Source organism: Sander vitreus, chromosome 2 (genome assembly GCF_031162955.1).
Source record: "Sander vitreus isolate 19-12246 chromosome 2, sanVit1, whole genome shotgun sequence".
In the NCBI taxonomy this organism is placed as follows: Eukaryota; Metazoa; Chordata; class Actinopteri; order Perciformes; family Percidae; genus Sander; species Sander vitreus.
Genome location: NC_135856.1, coordinates 19,719,797 through 19,737,601, shown reverse-complemented (window position 1 = coordinate 19,737,601; position 17,805 = coordinate 19,719,797). Strand labels below are relative to the sequence as shown.

General features: G+C 41.4%; 1 protein-coding gene across 1 annotated transcript in view; it reads left to right on the top strand.

The window, feature by feature from the left end:
* The window catches only part of slit2 (slit homolog 2 (Drosophila)), an 88,257-nt gene that overhangs the window by 59,311 nt on the left and 11,141 nt on the right, over positions 1-17,805 (top strand). The window contains exons 10-27 of the mRNA XM_078260267.1: positions 574-645; positions 801-872; positions 3,417-3,488; positions 3,764-3,907; positions 4,309-4,472; positions 7,888-8,038; positions 8,195-8,269; positions 8,544-8,687; positions 9,003-9,146; positions 9,277-9,443; positions 9,602-9,734; positions 11,146-11,214; positions 11,546-11,617; positions 11,924-11,995; positions 12,644-12,715; positions 14,276-14,439; positions 15,626-15,750; positions 15,918-16,015. Coding sequence (XP_078116393.1) covers positions 574-645; positions 801-872; positions 3,417-3,488; positions 3,764-3,907; positions 4,309-4,472; positions 7,888-8,038; positions 8,195-8,269; positions 8,544-8,687; positions 9,003-9,146; positions 9,277-9,443; positions 9,602-9,734; positions 11,146-11,214; positions 11,546-11,617; positions 11,924-11,995; positions 12,644-12,715; positions 14,276-14,439; positions 15,626-15,750; positions 15,918-16,015 — 2,010 coding nt within the window. The remainder of the gene's footprint in view (positions 1-573; positions 646-800; positions 873-3,416; positions 3,489-3,763; positions 3,908-4,308; positions 4,473-7,887; positions 8,039-8,194; positions 8,270-8,543; positions 8,688-9,002; positions 9,147-9,276; positions 9,444-9,601; positions 9,735-11,145; positions 11,215-11,545; positions 11,618-11,923; positions 11,996-12,643; positions 12,716-14,275; positions 14,440-15,625; positions 15,751-15,917; positions 16,016-17,805) is intronic.

Sequence of the window (17,805 nt, the reverse complement as noted above, 5' to 3'; positions counted from 1 at the left end):
TGAGACTTGACTTGGACTTGCCCCAATGACATAAAAACTGAAAACATTACAATACAATGCAATCCTCCTGTGTGATCAGTCAAACATCATTGACAAATGAACAAACTCATTTTAGGGGAAATATTTCACAATCGAATGGTTGGTTTGCAAATCATGTTCCACCGGCTTTCTTGTCACGGTGACTGAACATGTGAAATGTTTAGAGAATGTTTGTTTGGGTCTGTTTTCTCTTGTGTTTGCTCTCTCCCACTCTCTTTCTCTCTCCTGGCCTCACTTGATGTGTTTGGGCCTGACTAATGCAGAGTTAGAAGGCACTTAATGGAACACTGCCCAGATAGTTAAGGGTGTGTGTGTTTTTGTGTGCATCTGACTGTACACATGTTTAAGGAGGGCAAAAGATCAGAGAAATGTGACAGACTTTGGCAACAGTCATCAAAGCGCCTTATCTGGAAATGTTCCCCTTAGCCAGAGCCCCAGGGAATAAGCAGCAGTCAACGATACAGCAGAGATAGCTCTGTGATAGGCAAATGTAAATGTCCCCCCTGAATGGTCTGTGTATATGTTTGGTTCCAGACGACTGGAGCAGAACGCCATCAAGGTGATCCCAGCTGGAGCCTTTTCTCCTTATAAGAAGCTGCGCAGGATGTGAGTAGATGAGGAGATGCCTGAATTGTGCACCCTGTCAACCATCCACAAAAACTTCTGTTTCTGTCCTCTGTGTTTCACTTTTTATGTCTCTCTCTCCCTCACTGACTCTCTATCTCTTGTTTTTTTTTTGTCTTTGGCTCTGTTCTTCACAGAGACTTGAGTAACAACCAGATATCAGAGTTAGCCTCGGACGCCTTCCAAGGCCTGCGCTCTCTCAACTCTCTGTGAGTATTGTGTGATATGTTTGTATATAAGATGCAGTTTACACAAAACACCACATTATGGCCCTTTGAATTTCATGAGGAATATCTAACTATATCTTTACCTTAAAAGTTGTTATCTATCATATCTTGTTTTTTAGTTTTTGTAGTTTTAGCCATCACTTCTATCTGTTATGTTGACGCTGTACTCACCAAGTTAATTTCTGAGATCTGGGAACAAAATATCATCCTAACAATAAAGCGAGCTAGAAGCACAAGAAAAGTCAGACAATCAGACTTTGCCAAAGCCAAATCATCTAAACCATTTGGAGGAAAAAACTAAATTGAGCACATCTGAACTGATGCATCCATTCACCCAACAAGTATGCTGGGTGAATGGATGTGGGGTTACAGGTAGGTTATGTTAGAAAAAGCCACATTCAGGACTCTAGCTGGTATAACTCCAATCTCGGATGCTAACGCCATTATATCAGCGTTTAGGGTAATGTTAATGTTAGTGACTCTGTTCTGTTTTTATTGAATTTGGAGAGATTAACCCAACATCATCCTCAAATCCTTTTAACATTTAAAAAAAAGTTACCAAGGGGCCCTTAGCAAAGGGTCAGTTTTAATAATAATTTCACCTTCCTTTCGGTTTCAGTAGTTTGACTAATGAAACAGAACCTGGGGTTTGGTTTTTTATCATCTGAATGCAAATGCTTCTTGCCCTGTTGTACTTCTTATGTTATTGTTATGGCTAAAAATAATGACCAAATCTAACAGCCAAAATGCCTAAATTAAGAAAACTAGAATTATCTTTAATTGTGGCCTCACATTTGCAGTATAATAGAGACATTTTAGATGCACTGAATAACCGTGGTGCTGTTGGCCTCCTCATGGCTCCTCCTGAATCTCATATCGGACCATCTGCTTTGCGTGTGAAGCTTTGGGAAGGAAGATGGAGAGAGGAGCAGGAGAGGGAGTGAGAGATTTAGAGTTATTTCATGAAGGAGTTATATTAAGGTCTTGTCTCTCCAAAGTCAATAATTCATAAATGCTGAATTGCTGAATGGAGGCTTCTGCCACCTCATTACACATTCACCACAGAGAGAAGGGGACACACATTCATGCTGACACACCACATACAGTATGGTTTTCACATTAAACTGCAGTGTGTGGTCATTGTGTGTCAGGGTTTAGTTAGAGAGGATGTAAATGAGCCATCGATTCAGTCAGTGCATGTGTGCGTCTATATGTCTTGACGTGTGTGTGTGTGTGTGTGTGTGTGTGTGTGTGTGTGTGTGTGTGTGTGTGTGTGTGTGTGTGTGTGTGTGTGCAAAACAGTACGTGCTAATGTGTGTGTGAGACATAAATGAAGCATCCACTCCCTACATTGTGTGTTTCCCAACCTCAGGTCTCCCAGGGACAGCCACTTAGCACAATGAAATAAAAGCCAATGTAAAACACATGTCTTTAAACTGCCTACATACACAGCTTAACTCAGCATAGAGCGTAAAGATGACTGATAGCTCTGTGTGTGTGTGTGTGTGTGTGTGTGTGTGTGTGTGTGTGTGTGTGTGTGTGTGTGTGTGTGTGTGTGTGTGTGTGTGTGTGTGTGTGTGTGTGTGTGAGAGAGAGGTATTTGTTGGGTTAGGCAGTGGCAGTCTCAGCCTTGACCTGTTTGTGTATGTAATCTGATGCATTTATAAAATACTTTCCTCTGATAACAGCGTACATTACTCACACTGGAGCCAGATTTATGGAGGAGTTTTTTTATTGGGACATTAGATGGAAAGTGTTCATAACTAGTTTTGTTTGTTTCATGGTGTTTCATGCAGCCAGGTGTTGGCACAAAGGCACAGTGTTTACAGTTAGCAACCTAGATGTAAGGTCTTAATGTTTTTCTCTGGTTGTTTCTGCATTCTCTTCAATAAAAAGCCACTCCTTTAGTTTTATGCTGCATTCACGTAATGTCGGCAAATTTGGAAAAACTAAAACCTGGGTTAAAGCCTTATTTCCAAGATGGTTACACCCATAATTATTAGGCTTGTAGTCACACTACATACAGTACTGTAAATATGTGTTACAGATCTGGAGCATACACATATTAATTGGAATCAGAACAATCTTTTTTTTATTAGTGTTAATTTTGATTTTAATCAGATGTAACTACTTGCGATTTGCCACAGATTTGGACACTTCTGTAGTTCTCTTATAGGAGATATTGTAACTGTCAGGCATTCCTCAAACCTGACACTCAGAATTACAGCAGTTTTTCCCACAGGCTGCTTGCAATTAAGGTCTGTTACTATTTGACATGGACGCAGCATGCGCTGGCACCCTGTCAAAGATTAATTAGAGCTGCATCTTTCACTAATAAAATATTAATTTCATGTTTGATAAAAGGTACTAAAATGTTCCCATCAGAAACAGATGCTAGTGGAACAGAAAGTAGTGGGGATGAGTTTGGCTCTCTTTACAGTTATGTTGAGTGTTTATATTAATAGTATCAATGGATAATGTGTGGTCTTATTCATAACTTATTTATGCAGTGTTTGTGCTCTGCAGGGTGCTATATGGGAACAAGATCACTGAGATTTCTAAAGCACTGTTTGAGGGACTGTTTTCTCTGCAGCTATTGTGAGTAGACACACACACACACACACACACACACACACACACACACACAACCAAAGTTGGAGTTGCAGCGAAGAGCTCACATACGCATCTCATTGGTATCTCATACTGCTGAAAAGTGCTTACCTAAAATATTGTCATCAGAGAATGATAACAGAATAAACCTTCATGCCCACCCCCTCTCTCTCTCTCTCTCTCTCTCTCCCCCCTCTCTCTCTCTCTCTCTCTCTCTCTCTCTCTCTCTCCCCCTCCTTCCTCATGTTGCTTCTTTCTTTAAGGTTACTGAATGCTAATAAGATAGCGTGTCTGCGTGTGGACGCATTTCAGGACCTCCACAACCTCAATCTGCTTTCACTATATGACAACAAGCTCCAGACCATCGCCAAGGGGACCTTCTCGTCGCTAAGAGCCATACAAACGCTGTACGTTCACACACACACACACACACACACGCGCACACACGCACACACATACATGCACACATAGCTCATTGTACACACAGACCAGACTTGTAGTGGTGAATAAGAAGTTGTAAAATGTTTAGGAGTAGTGTCAATCATCATAACTGAACAACTCCGGACGTAAACAAAAATCAATCATATTTTCAGAATAGCCCACCATAAAAAAACTTCAGTCTAAAGAAAAACACTTAATTATTGTTAGAAAAACAATATTGTTTATGCATCTTGAATTTTTGGGACCATGCGTTCTTGCACACACAAGAACAATGTCCACAATGTTATATTGTTCTGACAGCTTACTGGTGTGTTTTTGTATGCTCCATGTGTCCGTGTCTGTGTCCGTGTCTGTGTGGCTGTATCAGTCACTTAGCCCAAAACCCATTTATCTGTGACTGCCATCTGAAGTGGCTGGCAGATTACCTGCAGGACAATCCCATTGAGACAAGCGGTGCCCGCTGCACAAGCCCCCGGCGCCTCGCCAACAAACGAATCGGACAAATCAAGAGCAAGAAGTTCCGCTGCTCAGGTATAAACACACGTAGCATTGTAAACTAATTGATTTTTGATTATTTCTGATCATTCACACACATTCAGACACATACTATGCTAATTGGTTCACTGTATACTGGCCTGCGTTCTCATTCTGTGTCTTCCTGCTGGGATTTTCCCTCAGCCTCTCTTTACCTCAACTCCCTTTTTTAAGCATTTTATGGCATCTCTCATTGACCACACACACACACACACACACACACACACACACACACACACACACACACACACACAGCCAGTAAGTGCTTTATTTTAGACTTGCCTTTTGTTGTTTTTTACTTTTACTCTCTCTGTCTCTCCATTAGCAAGAGAACAGTATTTCATCCCAGGTATTGTACATTGAGCATGTGTGTGTAAGACACTGTTTGGTCCATCACGGCAGGTGCTGCACATTCACAAACTCACAAACACTTTGGAGTGACGTTCTTTGACTGACACCTTTTGAATGCCAAGACGATTTCTTTTAATGGTCTAACGTACATAATGCATCACGTCTCACCAGGCACCAGATAATAAAGTCTTGTCCTTGCACTCGGTTTTTTGATAGTAACTGTAACCTTGACAATAGAGAGAAGAACAATTGAATTAATAACCTCATGCTGCTGTTAGCTTGGCACTCCATGTGAGACTACGTGTAAATAAAAGTATATTGGTACAGCAATCACAGAAACTATATTTTATACTAGTCTTCCTCACTTCTTACCACATTTAATGATAGCTAATGTATGAGCGTGTGTCCGTGAGCATCTGTGTCTGTTTCGCCCACTGCAGAACATCAAAAGGTCACGCAGTTACCATGCTGAGAGGGGTGCTGGGAAATATGTAAATCAGACATGCATATGAGATCAGTAGCAAGGCTAAAGGCGGTCATTACCGCAGCAGCACACAGAGGAGTCATGATGTGTGTGTGTGTGTGTGTGTGTGTGTGTGTGTGTGTGTGTGTGTGTGTGTGTGTGTGTGTGTGTGTGTGTGTGTGTGTGTGTGTATGTGTGCTCGCTGCAGTTATTAACTCACCGGGGGGACAGGGGTTTCAAAGCCCAGATACCATATGTACGGCAAAGCTGAATAATTTAATTTGCTGTTGAGAAGTTTAATAAACATGTTTTATTCTGTGGTACAACCTTGGTTTTCGCGCCTTGGCTCAATACATCTAAAATCCCCTATAGTTCAGTTTGCATCATGTCCCCCTATATCACTTGAACTGAAGTGATTGATGTCAAAGAATCTATTAAACAAAATAATGTGCTTTGCAATTGTAAATGTTTAGAACAGGCTAAACTTTATTGTTCATCGGTATAGCACATTTATGTGGTTATGTGTGCTTTTCATAATCTCGCGATCCTCCCCAAAACAAGTTTGAATCAGTCTTGCTTAAAGCAAACTAGGCCGGGATGTGTGTTGGATGAAGGCACCCACCAAATGTCCTGTTATGCCAGCACGATTCTCACTATTCACGAATCATTTCCTCTTTAAATGAATAACTGCCTGAGGACTGAACACGAAAAAGTTGCAGCATTTTTTCATCCTTTTTTTCCCCTTCTGTTCAAATAAACGATTGAAATCCCTTCTTCTTTCTCCTACTGCCTCTCTCACACACTCAGGAGTACACCATGTCGGCTGTAAGTAACACAAACACACACACACGATTCTTGCGCCAAGTCCGAAATTCCTGACCTCTCGTCTCCTGAGCTGGCCTTTGACCTCTACCACCCACAGACCTTTGACCTCCTCTGTGACTCCTCGTATCTGTTTACAAACAAAAATACTCATATTTATAAGATTTAAATTTTATTACACAATGGTTAATTTATTTTTTCTCACCATGCTGCTCTTTGTTTGTGTATGTGTGTGTGTGTGTGTGTGTGTGTGTGTGTGTGTGTGTGTGTGTGTGTGTGTGTGTGTGTGTGTGTGTGTGTGTGTGTGTGTGTGTGTGTGTGTGTGTGTGTGAGAGAGTTCCTAGAAGTCTGAGCTTCTCTTGCCTTCATTGCTGCTGTAACTCTCCTCCCACTCCTCTGTACCCGTTGCTCTGTTCCTACTCTACTGTGTTATGTCTGTGAGTTTAGATGTCTTTAGATGCTCCAGTCTACTTCCCCTGCTTTTTCTTTACTGTACTTTCCACCCTGTCTGATCTTGTCGTCTTCTCCTCCTCTTTCTCTCCTCCTTCTCATTATTGCTCCCTTTCTCTCTTCTTTCCAAGTATTCCATTTCCTCAAGCAAGACGGCTCTGTCTTTCTCCTGCTTTTCAGCCATCATATTTCCATCTCATCATCATTCTCCCTTACAGTTCTACCTCTTCTTATACTTATTTCATTTCCTTTTTCCTCCTCTCCTCTCCTTCTCATCTTCTCCTTCGCTCCTTCTCTATTCTCCTCTTCTCTCTTTTCCTCTTTTCTTCATTCCTCTCCTTTTCTTTCCTCGTCTCCTCCCCATCCTTTCCTTTTCATCCTCATCCTCCCCTCTCCTGTCCTACTTTTCTTTTTCTTCTCCACCTCTCTCTCTCCTCTCTCTCCTTCTCTTTCTCGTCCTCTCATCTCCCTCTCCTCTCTCTCCTGTCCTTCTCATCCTCTCCTCCTCTCTCTCCTCCCCTTCTCATCCTCTCATCTCTCCTCTCTCTTCTCCTCCCCTTCGCCCTCTGTCCTTCCCGCCCCTGTGTTCCAGCGGAGGAGCATTCAGTCAGCAGGTTGTTCCTTTGTGCTTGATCTAACCATGTGGCTGCCAGGTTCCTATAGTGGAACATGGTTCTGTCAAGCACCATGGAACGGCCCAGCAAAACCCTACAGCATGGCCAAGACACAAGAGACAGCAATCTCCTGTCATCCCCTGTGGTGTGTGTGTGTGTGTGTGTGTGTGTGTGTGTGTGTGTGTGTGTGTGTGTGTGTGTGTGTGTGTGTGTGTGTGTGTGTGTGTGTTATGATAGATGACTGCTGTGTGGGTGTGAACATTTTTCTGCTATGATCTAAATTTTGATGCTGTTTTGTTTGTGCTGTTAGCAACACTAACAGTTGCTTTGTAGTGTAACAGTACTGAAAAACTCCAATATGTTTGCGTGGATGCCTGTATACATGTCTTGACAGTTTGTGTGTCTTGTGAACTTGGCTCCAAGGTCGTGATACATATGCAGCATTTTGTAGTAATGCCCATGGGGAATGTTGCATACGATCATAATCAGCAATGTTTTTCGAACATGTTTGCCTCATTTTTGACAATTTACAATTTACACTCAACAAAAGCAGCACAGCCCCTCTGCACTATGTCGAAATTCTTCCATTGTATCACAACCTTCACTCTGGCCATATGCTTTGTTTTTGTTGGAACCGGTACCAGTAAATGCTGGGGTTCGACTCTTGCACGACGAGGGCATTCGGTGACGTTGTTCTTGTGATTGTTACCAGGTACTGAGGATTACCGCAGTAAGCTGGGAGGAGACTGCTTCGCAGACTTGGCCTGCCCTGAGAAGTGCCGTTGTGAGGGCACCACAGTCGACTGCTCCAACCAAAAACTTACCAAAATACCAGATCACATCCCTCAGTACACCGCCGAACTGTGAGTCACGCTGTATTTTTTTACTACAAAGTATATCTGTGTGTGGTACAAAGGAAACCTTGCTTGGGCCTTGATCTTCTCGTCCTCCTCAGTCTCCGTCTCTTCTGTTGTTCTCTCTCTTTGTCTCTGACCACCTCTTCTCTTCTCTGTTCCTAGGCGTCTGAACAACAATGAATTCACTGTGCTTGAGGCGACAGGGATCTTCAAAAAGTTGCCTCAGCTGAGGAAGATGTGAGTCAGATATGTTGTAAACGTAACGGGAACAAAGAGTCACATGTACTTGTCAGGAGGTCATAATCAGGTCACACAGAGATAGCTATGATTGTACTTATGTTGACAAAGAAATGTGTATTTCTCTTTATATACCTTACCCACTTCTACACCCACTTACACTACTATTCCCTCTTGCTGATTTTGTCCCCCTCTTGCTCTCTCTACATATTTCTTCTCTCTTGTTTTCACTCTTTTCTTTTGTACTGCCTTCTTACCTTTCTTGCTCCTGCAGTAACCTGAGCAATAACCGTATCACTGACATAGAGGAGGGGACATTTGAAGGAGCCTCAGGGGTCAATGAGTTGATTCTGACCTCCAACAGACTGGAGAACATACACCACCGCATGCTGAAGGGACTCAGTGGCCTCCGCACACTGTGGGTACTACACACACACACACACACACACACACACACACACACACACACAGTTACTTAATTGCATAATCAATCCATTATCCCATAAAATATGCATGCAATATTCAAATATGCTCTTGCATACTGTGACAGTGTCCACACAAACATTTAAAACATGTCAGCATGCATAAGTCACAGGTTTAAATAATCATGAATATATCTAAATTATTATTATATTGTTTTTTTCTGTAAATTATACAGTATACATTGAATTTTGTGTGTGTGTGTGTGTGTGTGTGTGTGTGTGTGTGTGTGTGTGTGTGTGTGTGTGAGCAGTATGCTGAGGAGTAACCGTATCAGCTGTGTGAGTAACAGCAGCTTCGTGGGGTTGAGCTCAGTCCGTCTCCTGTCGCTCTATGACAACCAGATCACCTCAATGAACCCCGGAGCCTTCGACACACTGCACTCCCTGTCCACACTGTGAGTAAACACACTCTGACACAAACATTACAAATGCAAATGTACAAAAACATGCACACACACACACACACGCACACACGCACGCACACACACACACAATAAAACATCCAACTCCTTTCTTCTTCTCCAGCAACCTTCTGGCCAATCCCTTCAACTGTAACTGTCACCTGGCTTGGCTCGGTGATTGGCTGAGAAGGAAACACATCGTCACTGGTAACCCTCGCTGCCAGAGTCCTTATTTCTTGAAGGAGATCCCCATCCAGGATGTAGCTGTCCAGGACTTTGCCTGTGAAGATGGTAAGACGGAGCAGATTTACGCGTTACACATGAGGCTCTACAACATCTGCAGCCCTGACAAATGATTTTTTTTTTTTCATTTTTCATCTTTTCTATCACTTTTCTATCATCTTTCCTCCCCTCTGCACCATTCCATCCATCTATCTATCGCTCATTAGGTAACGATGAGAACAGCTGCTCTCCAGTGCTGAGGTGTCCAGCAGAGTGTTCCTGTCTGGACACTGTGGTGCGCTGCAGCAACAAGGGCCTCACCACACTGCCCAAAGGCCTGCCCAAAGAGACCACTGAACTGTGAGTGAGAGACACAACACATCATTGAGTACAATCAAACTGCTTTAACAATCGCAAGTGTCCCATCTTTTACATGGCATCTTTTTACTGAACTTCCCACAAGACATGTTGTCATTGCCCTGTGAAAACCATGCATTTCCAAAGCTTTTCAAGAGTTCCTAAAAACAAGTCTGTTTTATGGTTTATGTAGCTTAAGAAGTATGAGAAGTTTTTCTTAACTCAAATAAACAAAGTAAAAAAAGTTAATTCTTCAGTAATTTGAAAAATCTTACCAAATTTGCAGATTACATGATTTTAGTTGGACAGAGATGATTAGCATTTAAGTAGATAATGCAGTACCAGGTAGATTCAAAGCCAATCCACATTGGCAGCATTTTTTAAAGGATTTTTAACTTCCATTACTTGTCCGTCTCATCTCATCACAACAGATGTGTGTCTAATTTAACAAATTAAACAATTCACGTCAAATCCCTCCACGTTTTTTTTTTCTTATGTGGTGATGTTAGTGAAGTGTATTCTCCATCGGCAGCGGTTCAAATCACACAAATATTCCACTGCCTTTATGTTGTGAACCTCTTAACTATATCTTTGAATTAATTTTTCCAGACTCACTTTGGGCTTGTATAGCTACAATAGGCAGGGATAAATATTTTTGCCCAGCCTGGTGAAGACAGCTAGTCCACCTGCTGTCCTGTCAGCAGGATCTGAGGACAGTCAAGCCATAATGGAGGTTGGAGCTGGTGTTGATTGCAAAGATGAATGGATCAGTAGCACTTACATCTGGTGTGAAGTCAGGATAAGACCAAAGTTTACATGGAGTTGCTGCCATTGTAGCATCAACGTTGTCAGTCCCAGAAAACCTCAAACTTGGGACATTTTCTCATTTGAATCTTTTTGTTTGTACGGACTGAAGCTGTAGTCGGTCAAAAGACGTGTGAAACATTAGCACACAAGCTCATAGAGACACAAGTACACATACTGAAGGCTGACAGAGGATTTTATTCCAGAAACTTATCTCAACACAAATACAAAGTCCTTGATGATCAGACAATTATAGCCCTAAATAAATTAAACATCAGACACCAGGCTTGGTGATATTATTTCACTATTTCACCTTTGGGGAATCTGCGTTTTCCAAACAGCAAAGACTTAATTAATATGCTGGATTAATAGCACATTGTCACAGAGTGAAGGAGATATGATCTCAGTCGTGCAGGGTGGTTATACTGTATTAGGATGCCTGTGAGATATTAAACTCCACTGTTTATTATGGCTGCAGCAGTAATGACTGTTCACACTGCTGGAGATGAGGAATTTCCTACATGGCTAAATAACTTTATTTTCTCTCCCCCCCCCCCCCACCACCCACTCTCTCTCTCTCTCTCTCTCTTTCTCTATCTCTGTCTCTTAGATATTTGGATGGTAACCACTTCACTCAGGTTCCTGTGGAGCTCTCCAATTACAAACACTTAACACTCATGTAAGTCTCACCCACATGGCCTCAGCAGACACACATAAACTCACATCACAAAGCTAAAGTTTTGCTCAATCAAACACACTTTTAATGTGGATCGTTACTTGGCGTGTGTCCCCTACACTCTGCTTTTAAAGACCAAAACTAACTGACTGGTATTGTACCAGAGCTCTGTGTTGTATCACTTTTGATGTGACCTAGTTTGGTTCTGATGTGGGCGTGACAACCTGAGCACAGTAGAGTACTGACTATGTACTGCATGTAGTTTGTGTGTGTACGCATGTGTTGACAGTGCTGCCTGTGTATGTTTTATGTATCTGTTATTGTTCCTTTTCAGTGATTTGAGTAACAACCAGATCAGCACGTTGTCCAACCACAGCCTCAGTAACATGTCCGAGCTGCTTACCCTGTGAGTCTGGCTTTACATCAGTCCCTTTTGCAATGCGTGTGTGTGTGTGTGTGTGTGTGTGTGTGTGTGTGTGTGTGTGTGTGTGTGTGTGTGTGTGTGTGTGTGTGTGTGTGTGTGTGTGTGTGTGTGTGTGTGTGTGTGTGTGTGTGTGTGTGTGTGTGTGTGTGTGTGTGTGTGTTTGCTCTACTGCTTTGCTCAGTGGTATAAACAGGATTGTGCTCTGAAATGTCTTTCTGCATTTGAAGCTATCTTGAAAAAAAAGTCTGCATTTGTGTCCATGCCAACATGTGTATTCTGTGTGTAAAGAATCCTGAGCTACAACCGTCTGCGGTGCATACCAGTGAGGGCGTTCGATGGACTCAAGTCTCTCCGTTTGCTGTGAGTACCTGTCACGACACATGCAAGGCGGTAGATTGTGTAAAAACGTTTTAAGTCCCACTGGTGCTACAGAAGCGATGCAGACTTTTAAAGTGCTCATATTATACTAATTTTCACGTTCATAATTGTATTTATAGGTTATATCAGAATAGGTTTACATGGTTTAATTTTTTTAAAACACCATATTTTTGTTGTACAACACATTACTGCAGCTCCTCTTTTCACCCTGTGTGTTGAGCTCTCCGTTTTAGCTACAGAGTGAGGCATCACACTTCCATCTTTGTTGGTAGTCGCACATGCGCAGTAGCTAGGTAAGCACTACGAGTCAGCCAGAAGCAGAGTATGAGGGCGTGCCATGCTAGCAGCTAGCCTAGACGAGCATTATAATGTGTATGACGCACGTTCGTCACGGAAGTAAAGGCTGGACTACAATAGAGTGTTTTCTGTTGGAGATGGTAAGTGCTTTTGGGGTGGACTTTGGGCTTTTTCAATTTGTAAACCTATTACATGCGCAAAAAAGATATATAACACAATAAAGGAAAGGGAAAAAGCCAAAAAGCATAATATGAGCACTTTAACATCCAGACTCTTTTTAACATTTCTGTGCCCTTTTTTCTCTTTCTTCCTCTTTTTCTCGCTCTTTCTTAGGTCTCTCCATGGTAACGACATATCACTAATACCAGAGGGAGCCTTCAAAGACCTGTCATCGCTCTCCCACCTGTGAGTAACATAAAAACACACATCTCAGTTAACATCTTTTTCTAGGATTGAAGTGTCTATCTTTTCACCTTATAGAATTGCAAAATAAGGAAAACACATTATCATGACAAAGAGCCCTTTCCCGTCGCTCAAAAGGAAAATGTCTGTTGAGTGAGGCTTCTCTGTGAATGTATCCGAACAACAAACCCATATACAGCTATCTCATTTCCCCTTTTCTCCTCCTTTTTCTATAGTATTCTATATTTACTATTGAAGGGTGGTGTATATATGATGGGATTCTAGAGTCCTTTCCTTCTTTGAGCAATGCTCCTTTGTTTGTAGCGACAACGGCAAAACTGGATTTGTATTTACCTCCCTTGCTAAATAATGGATTTTTGGGCAATCTGCTTAATGTATTTACTGCAAAAATGTCCGGGAGCACTCCTGTGCAGAAATTCAATGCACTGTGGTAACCAATAACAGAAAATGAACACTACAGACTAAAGAACTATTACTTTTCTCTCTCTTCAGTTTACCAACATTTTCTTGTAGCATGGTATCTCAAAACTAAGCACTCTGTAGAAAGAATACAGGGGATGATGCTAATAACTTGCTGGTGGGAATGCCCCCGGGGCACTTATGAGGATCAGCACCATGGATAGCGATTGTGATAGGCTGCTGCTTTTTCGAGTTATATACCATTGCAGACCAGTAGTCAAGTATTATCTCTACCCACAACAAAACTACAAGCCTGGGAATGGCTCTAACTTCTTTGTTAAACACTATAACAGGTCAGTCAGATCTGGGGGGGGTTTCGGAGCTCTCAAATAATCCAAGCAGCAATGATGATTCTGCAGGGAGTAGTAGCCCCCCAAAATAAACACATACATGAACTTAGATAATGTATAACTATACAGTTAAGTTAAATCACAACACAAAAACTGATAAGGCAGAGATTAGGCTGGAGATGGTTAAGGGGAGCTATTGCAACAGAACGTGGTATGGGAATATACAGCAGAGTAGTACCATAGTCTGGTTATGAAGGCAGTGCAGGACAGCTGCATGAATATGATTGGTTACTGATCAGATAGTAGCCAAGTAACTGATGAATGTCATGAAATTCATTGTGGAGCATGAATAAAGCAGATGATGCTAATGAGTTTATGCAAGCACGACTTCAGTGCTCTGTCTGGATTAATGCAGTGCTCGTTAAGTTACCTTAAAAATGTCTTTCGACTTTGTTTATTAAGCTGTAGAACATCAGGAAAAACTTTATGTGCAGTTTATAGGAAGTGTTTTAGGTTTGAGAAATATGACTGCCGACGCTGCTACCTGCATGAGATAGATGCTCCAGATCATCTCCATTGCAGTTTCAGTTATGTATGGAAGAAATATACAACGGTTCACACTTAATTTGACTGTGATATACAACTCAGTCTGTAAATATCTAGACAGTGACACATTTCCTTTTGTTTTGGCTCTGTATTCCAGCACGTCATATCTGAAATGAAGTGCTGAGTTTTTCTTCTGTTATTAGGACTGAACATTGTTTTCATTCTCCTCTCTCTTTCTGGCTGGCAGGGCTCTGGGTGCCAACCCTCTGTACTGTGACTGCCACATGCAGTGGTTATCAGACTGGGTGAAGAGCGGCTACAAGGAGCCTGGCATCGCCCGCTGTGCCGGGCCCGGTGACATGACGGACAAACTGCTGCTCACCACGCCTTCCAAGAAGTTTACCTGCACAGGTAAACACACACTGTCACAGGAATACATGCACATACCAGCAGATATAGAGTACATCAATTCACACTTGTATTATTGTATTTTGAGTGTACAAATGCTCTTTATTAGGTGTCCAAAAACTAAAGCATGCACACATACTTTGTAGAAAAGCATACCATTATTATGCAGTGCTATAAAGGACATAGAGGACACCGCGAGTTGCCATTTACAAATTGTACACTGGGCAGCAATGAATTGTTAATTTTTAAATGTATATAATAACTCTAAAACCTACAAATTTGCAGTGAGCATTATTGTGGCTATAATCATCATACTGCAAAATGCTACTGACTGTTAACCTTTAAACCTTACTATATCACATTAACTAACTACTAACATTAACATTTTTAACCTAATCTAACTGACGCACTGTAGAAGTCCCGGGGCCTTGTGGTTTTCTGGTGCCAGGTAAAGTAGCCAATCATATCCCAGTACTTCCTCCTCAGTCTCTCCTTCCCAAGCTCCTTGAGACAGTTCTCCTCGTGCTTTGAGCCCCCACCGAACTGAACCGCTCTGCTTCCCATTCAGCCCTCATGTTCTGACCAGTATTGTGTGTCCCAACTGTTAGAACTTAATGTTCTGTCATGAAATTTGGGAGTAAGCGTGTCCTCTGTACATGTCATGGCCCTGCAAAGAAAATGTTCTCATACATAACTCAGTAATATGTCTGTAACTCTTGCTTATTACTTCTATACAATTATTTTCTTGTTCTTGTTCTGCACATGTTTTTAAGTGCTTACCTTATATTAAAGTACAGGTAAGGTTGTTGTTTTTCCTTTTCCCATACAAATTAACATATTTTTCTCGTATATGGACAATATTTTATTATCACTATTTCAAAATTCAAAGTGAAATGTCAAAAATACATACCAGCCAGTGGGAAAAACCACCATCTTTTTTTCTGCAGCGCAAAAAGTTGACTTGAGTTGATGCAAGGATTATGCAGGTCCCTGATAACGTACAGCTGTCTGAGTGTATGTCAACCTATGTATTCTGACTCGTCTTACTCCCCTAAATGTAGTACATTATATTAAGCTTATCGTCTCTCTCTGGTTTGTATGTTTGTGTGTGTGTGTGTGTGTGTGTGTGTGTGTGTGTGTGTGTGTGTGTGTGTGTGTGTGTGTGTGTGTGTGTGTTTGCACCACACAGGTCCAGTTGATATGAATGTCCAGGCTAAGTGTGAGCCCTGTCTATCCAACCCCTGCAAGAACGATGGCACCTGCTCTAATGACCCAGTGCACTACTACCGCTGTACCTGCCCCTATGGATTTAAGGTACACATACTGTGGGAGGCCAAAAGCATCATATTCACTTGCTCAAGAGTCTCTCCTAATCACAAGGGGATAAGATAATCCTATCGCTACGAAAAATACTGCAATTATAAGAAGATGTTGTTCTTTGGAAGCACTAAATGTATATGTGTGTTTGTGTTTGCATGTAGGGACAGAACTGTGAGGAGCCCATTCATGCCTGTATCAGTAACCCGTGCCAGAATGGCGGCACTTGCCACCTAAAGGAAGGAGAAGGGAGCAACTTTTGGTGAGAAAAAAAAAGTGGTTTCTAAAGTCTGAAAAAATAACCTTGATGATATCATTAAATTATTATAAATTATTATATAATATAATATTATTATAAATATTATAATCTTAATATTATATATTATATTATATAATATTATAATAACTTAACTTTATTTACATAGCATCTTTCAAAACACAGTTACAAAGTCCTTAACAATAAAAACAGAACCCATTTCAAACACAAAGAGTATAAAATGAAATAAAAGCCTAAAATACATGAATGGGAAAATTAAAATAATTAAAAACAAAAGACAAGCATTTGCTAGGCGAGGAGAGTCTTACAAAAGACACTATTGAGTTGTATTATGGGAATCCTAGGATCCACCCTTTTTGTAGCTTTACCCATGTTTAGGCCCCAAGAGTCTGAATATCTCGGGCTCTGTTGCATTGGGTTTGACCTTTTTTTTCTTAAATCTGTCTCTTGTGAGATCTCCAACTTAATGGAAGAACTCAGGAGCAGCTGGACTCTGAATATGTGAAGAAGGTTCGGGAGACAGAGAAGCATAATGAATTCTCAGTACAGTTTAACCACAATTTGTCTTTCTGAAAGTGTATGTAAACTCATGCTGGACAAGATTTAGAGATTACCAAACAAACCCCTTCTTCACTCATCTGTGCATGTGTGAAGTCACGTTGTAGTGTTTTGATGTGAGCGATACTACTGCAGTTTCTGTGTGTATGAGTGTTAGGTGTGTGTGTGTGTGTGTGTGTATGTGTTATGTGTTAACTTCCTCCCCTGACCTTGGTGGGATGGGAGTTCTTGAGGCAGCACTGTCTTATTATACAGCTGTTATGTCTCCCATCATCTATGGAGACATGGTGTTGAACTACTACTTTGCCTGAGACAGGTTATGACCTACTCCTGTTATGTTGGACACTGACCTGGGATACCACTGTCTCAACTTACACAGCATGAGTTCTTAACCTGGAAATTCAACCATAGCTGGAGTACTCCTTTAACATTTTAATTGCCAGGAGGGTAGCTCTCTGAATTACTCTCGGCCAAATTGTCTTATTTTAAGTGGTACGACTAGGGAGCTGTAAAGTCAGACATTTTCACATTCTACACATAATAGCTTTAAACAAATACCATGATTAAATGTTATTAAAACCACCTCTGTGGAAGTGATGACAAAAGTGAAAGCTCCCAAAATGGCTGTTTTGTCCATTGCAGTGTAAAAATGTATTGTATGGTAAGCAGATTTAAGTAGTGCCAGGAATTAGCTCACCTTTGTTCCTCCTTCTAAATTACTGATTTGCCAATATGGTTAAACAGGAAACATTTTGTGTTTGCAGCATCCTCAGCTCTTAGCAATAAGGTTGGTGAGTAAATTGTTATCATAACTGACCAGAATGATGGACACAGCTACAAAAACATAAGATCCAGGCCATAAAAAACTGGAATATGTTTTGTGTTCACCTACATATAAAAATAGAAACATCAAAGCACACATCTACAGAGCTTCTTTAAAAACACAGAGATGTGGTAAGCACTAGACATCAGTTACCAGACACTAGATACCAATAAACCAGTGAACCAGTGATTATTGAGAACACATAGACACAGCATGTGATCTGTGGACACTGCGCAGATAATTCCATCAATGATACTGATGCACCACTAATGGAAGGTGGGGATGAGTGTACAGCAGGTAAAGGGCTCAGGGGACCAGTTGTGTCCTCAGTCTGTCTCTAAACTGGACAGCTCCGCTGTGAGAATCACCTTGTCTTCATTAGTATTAACAGGAG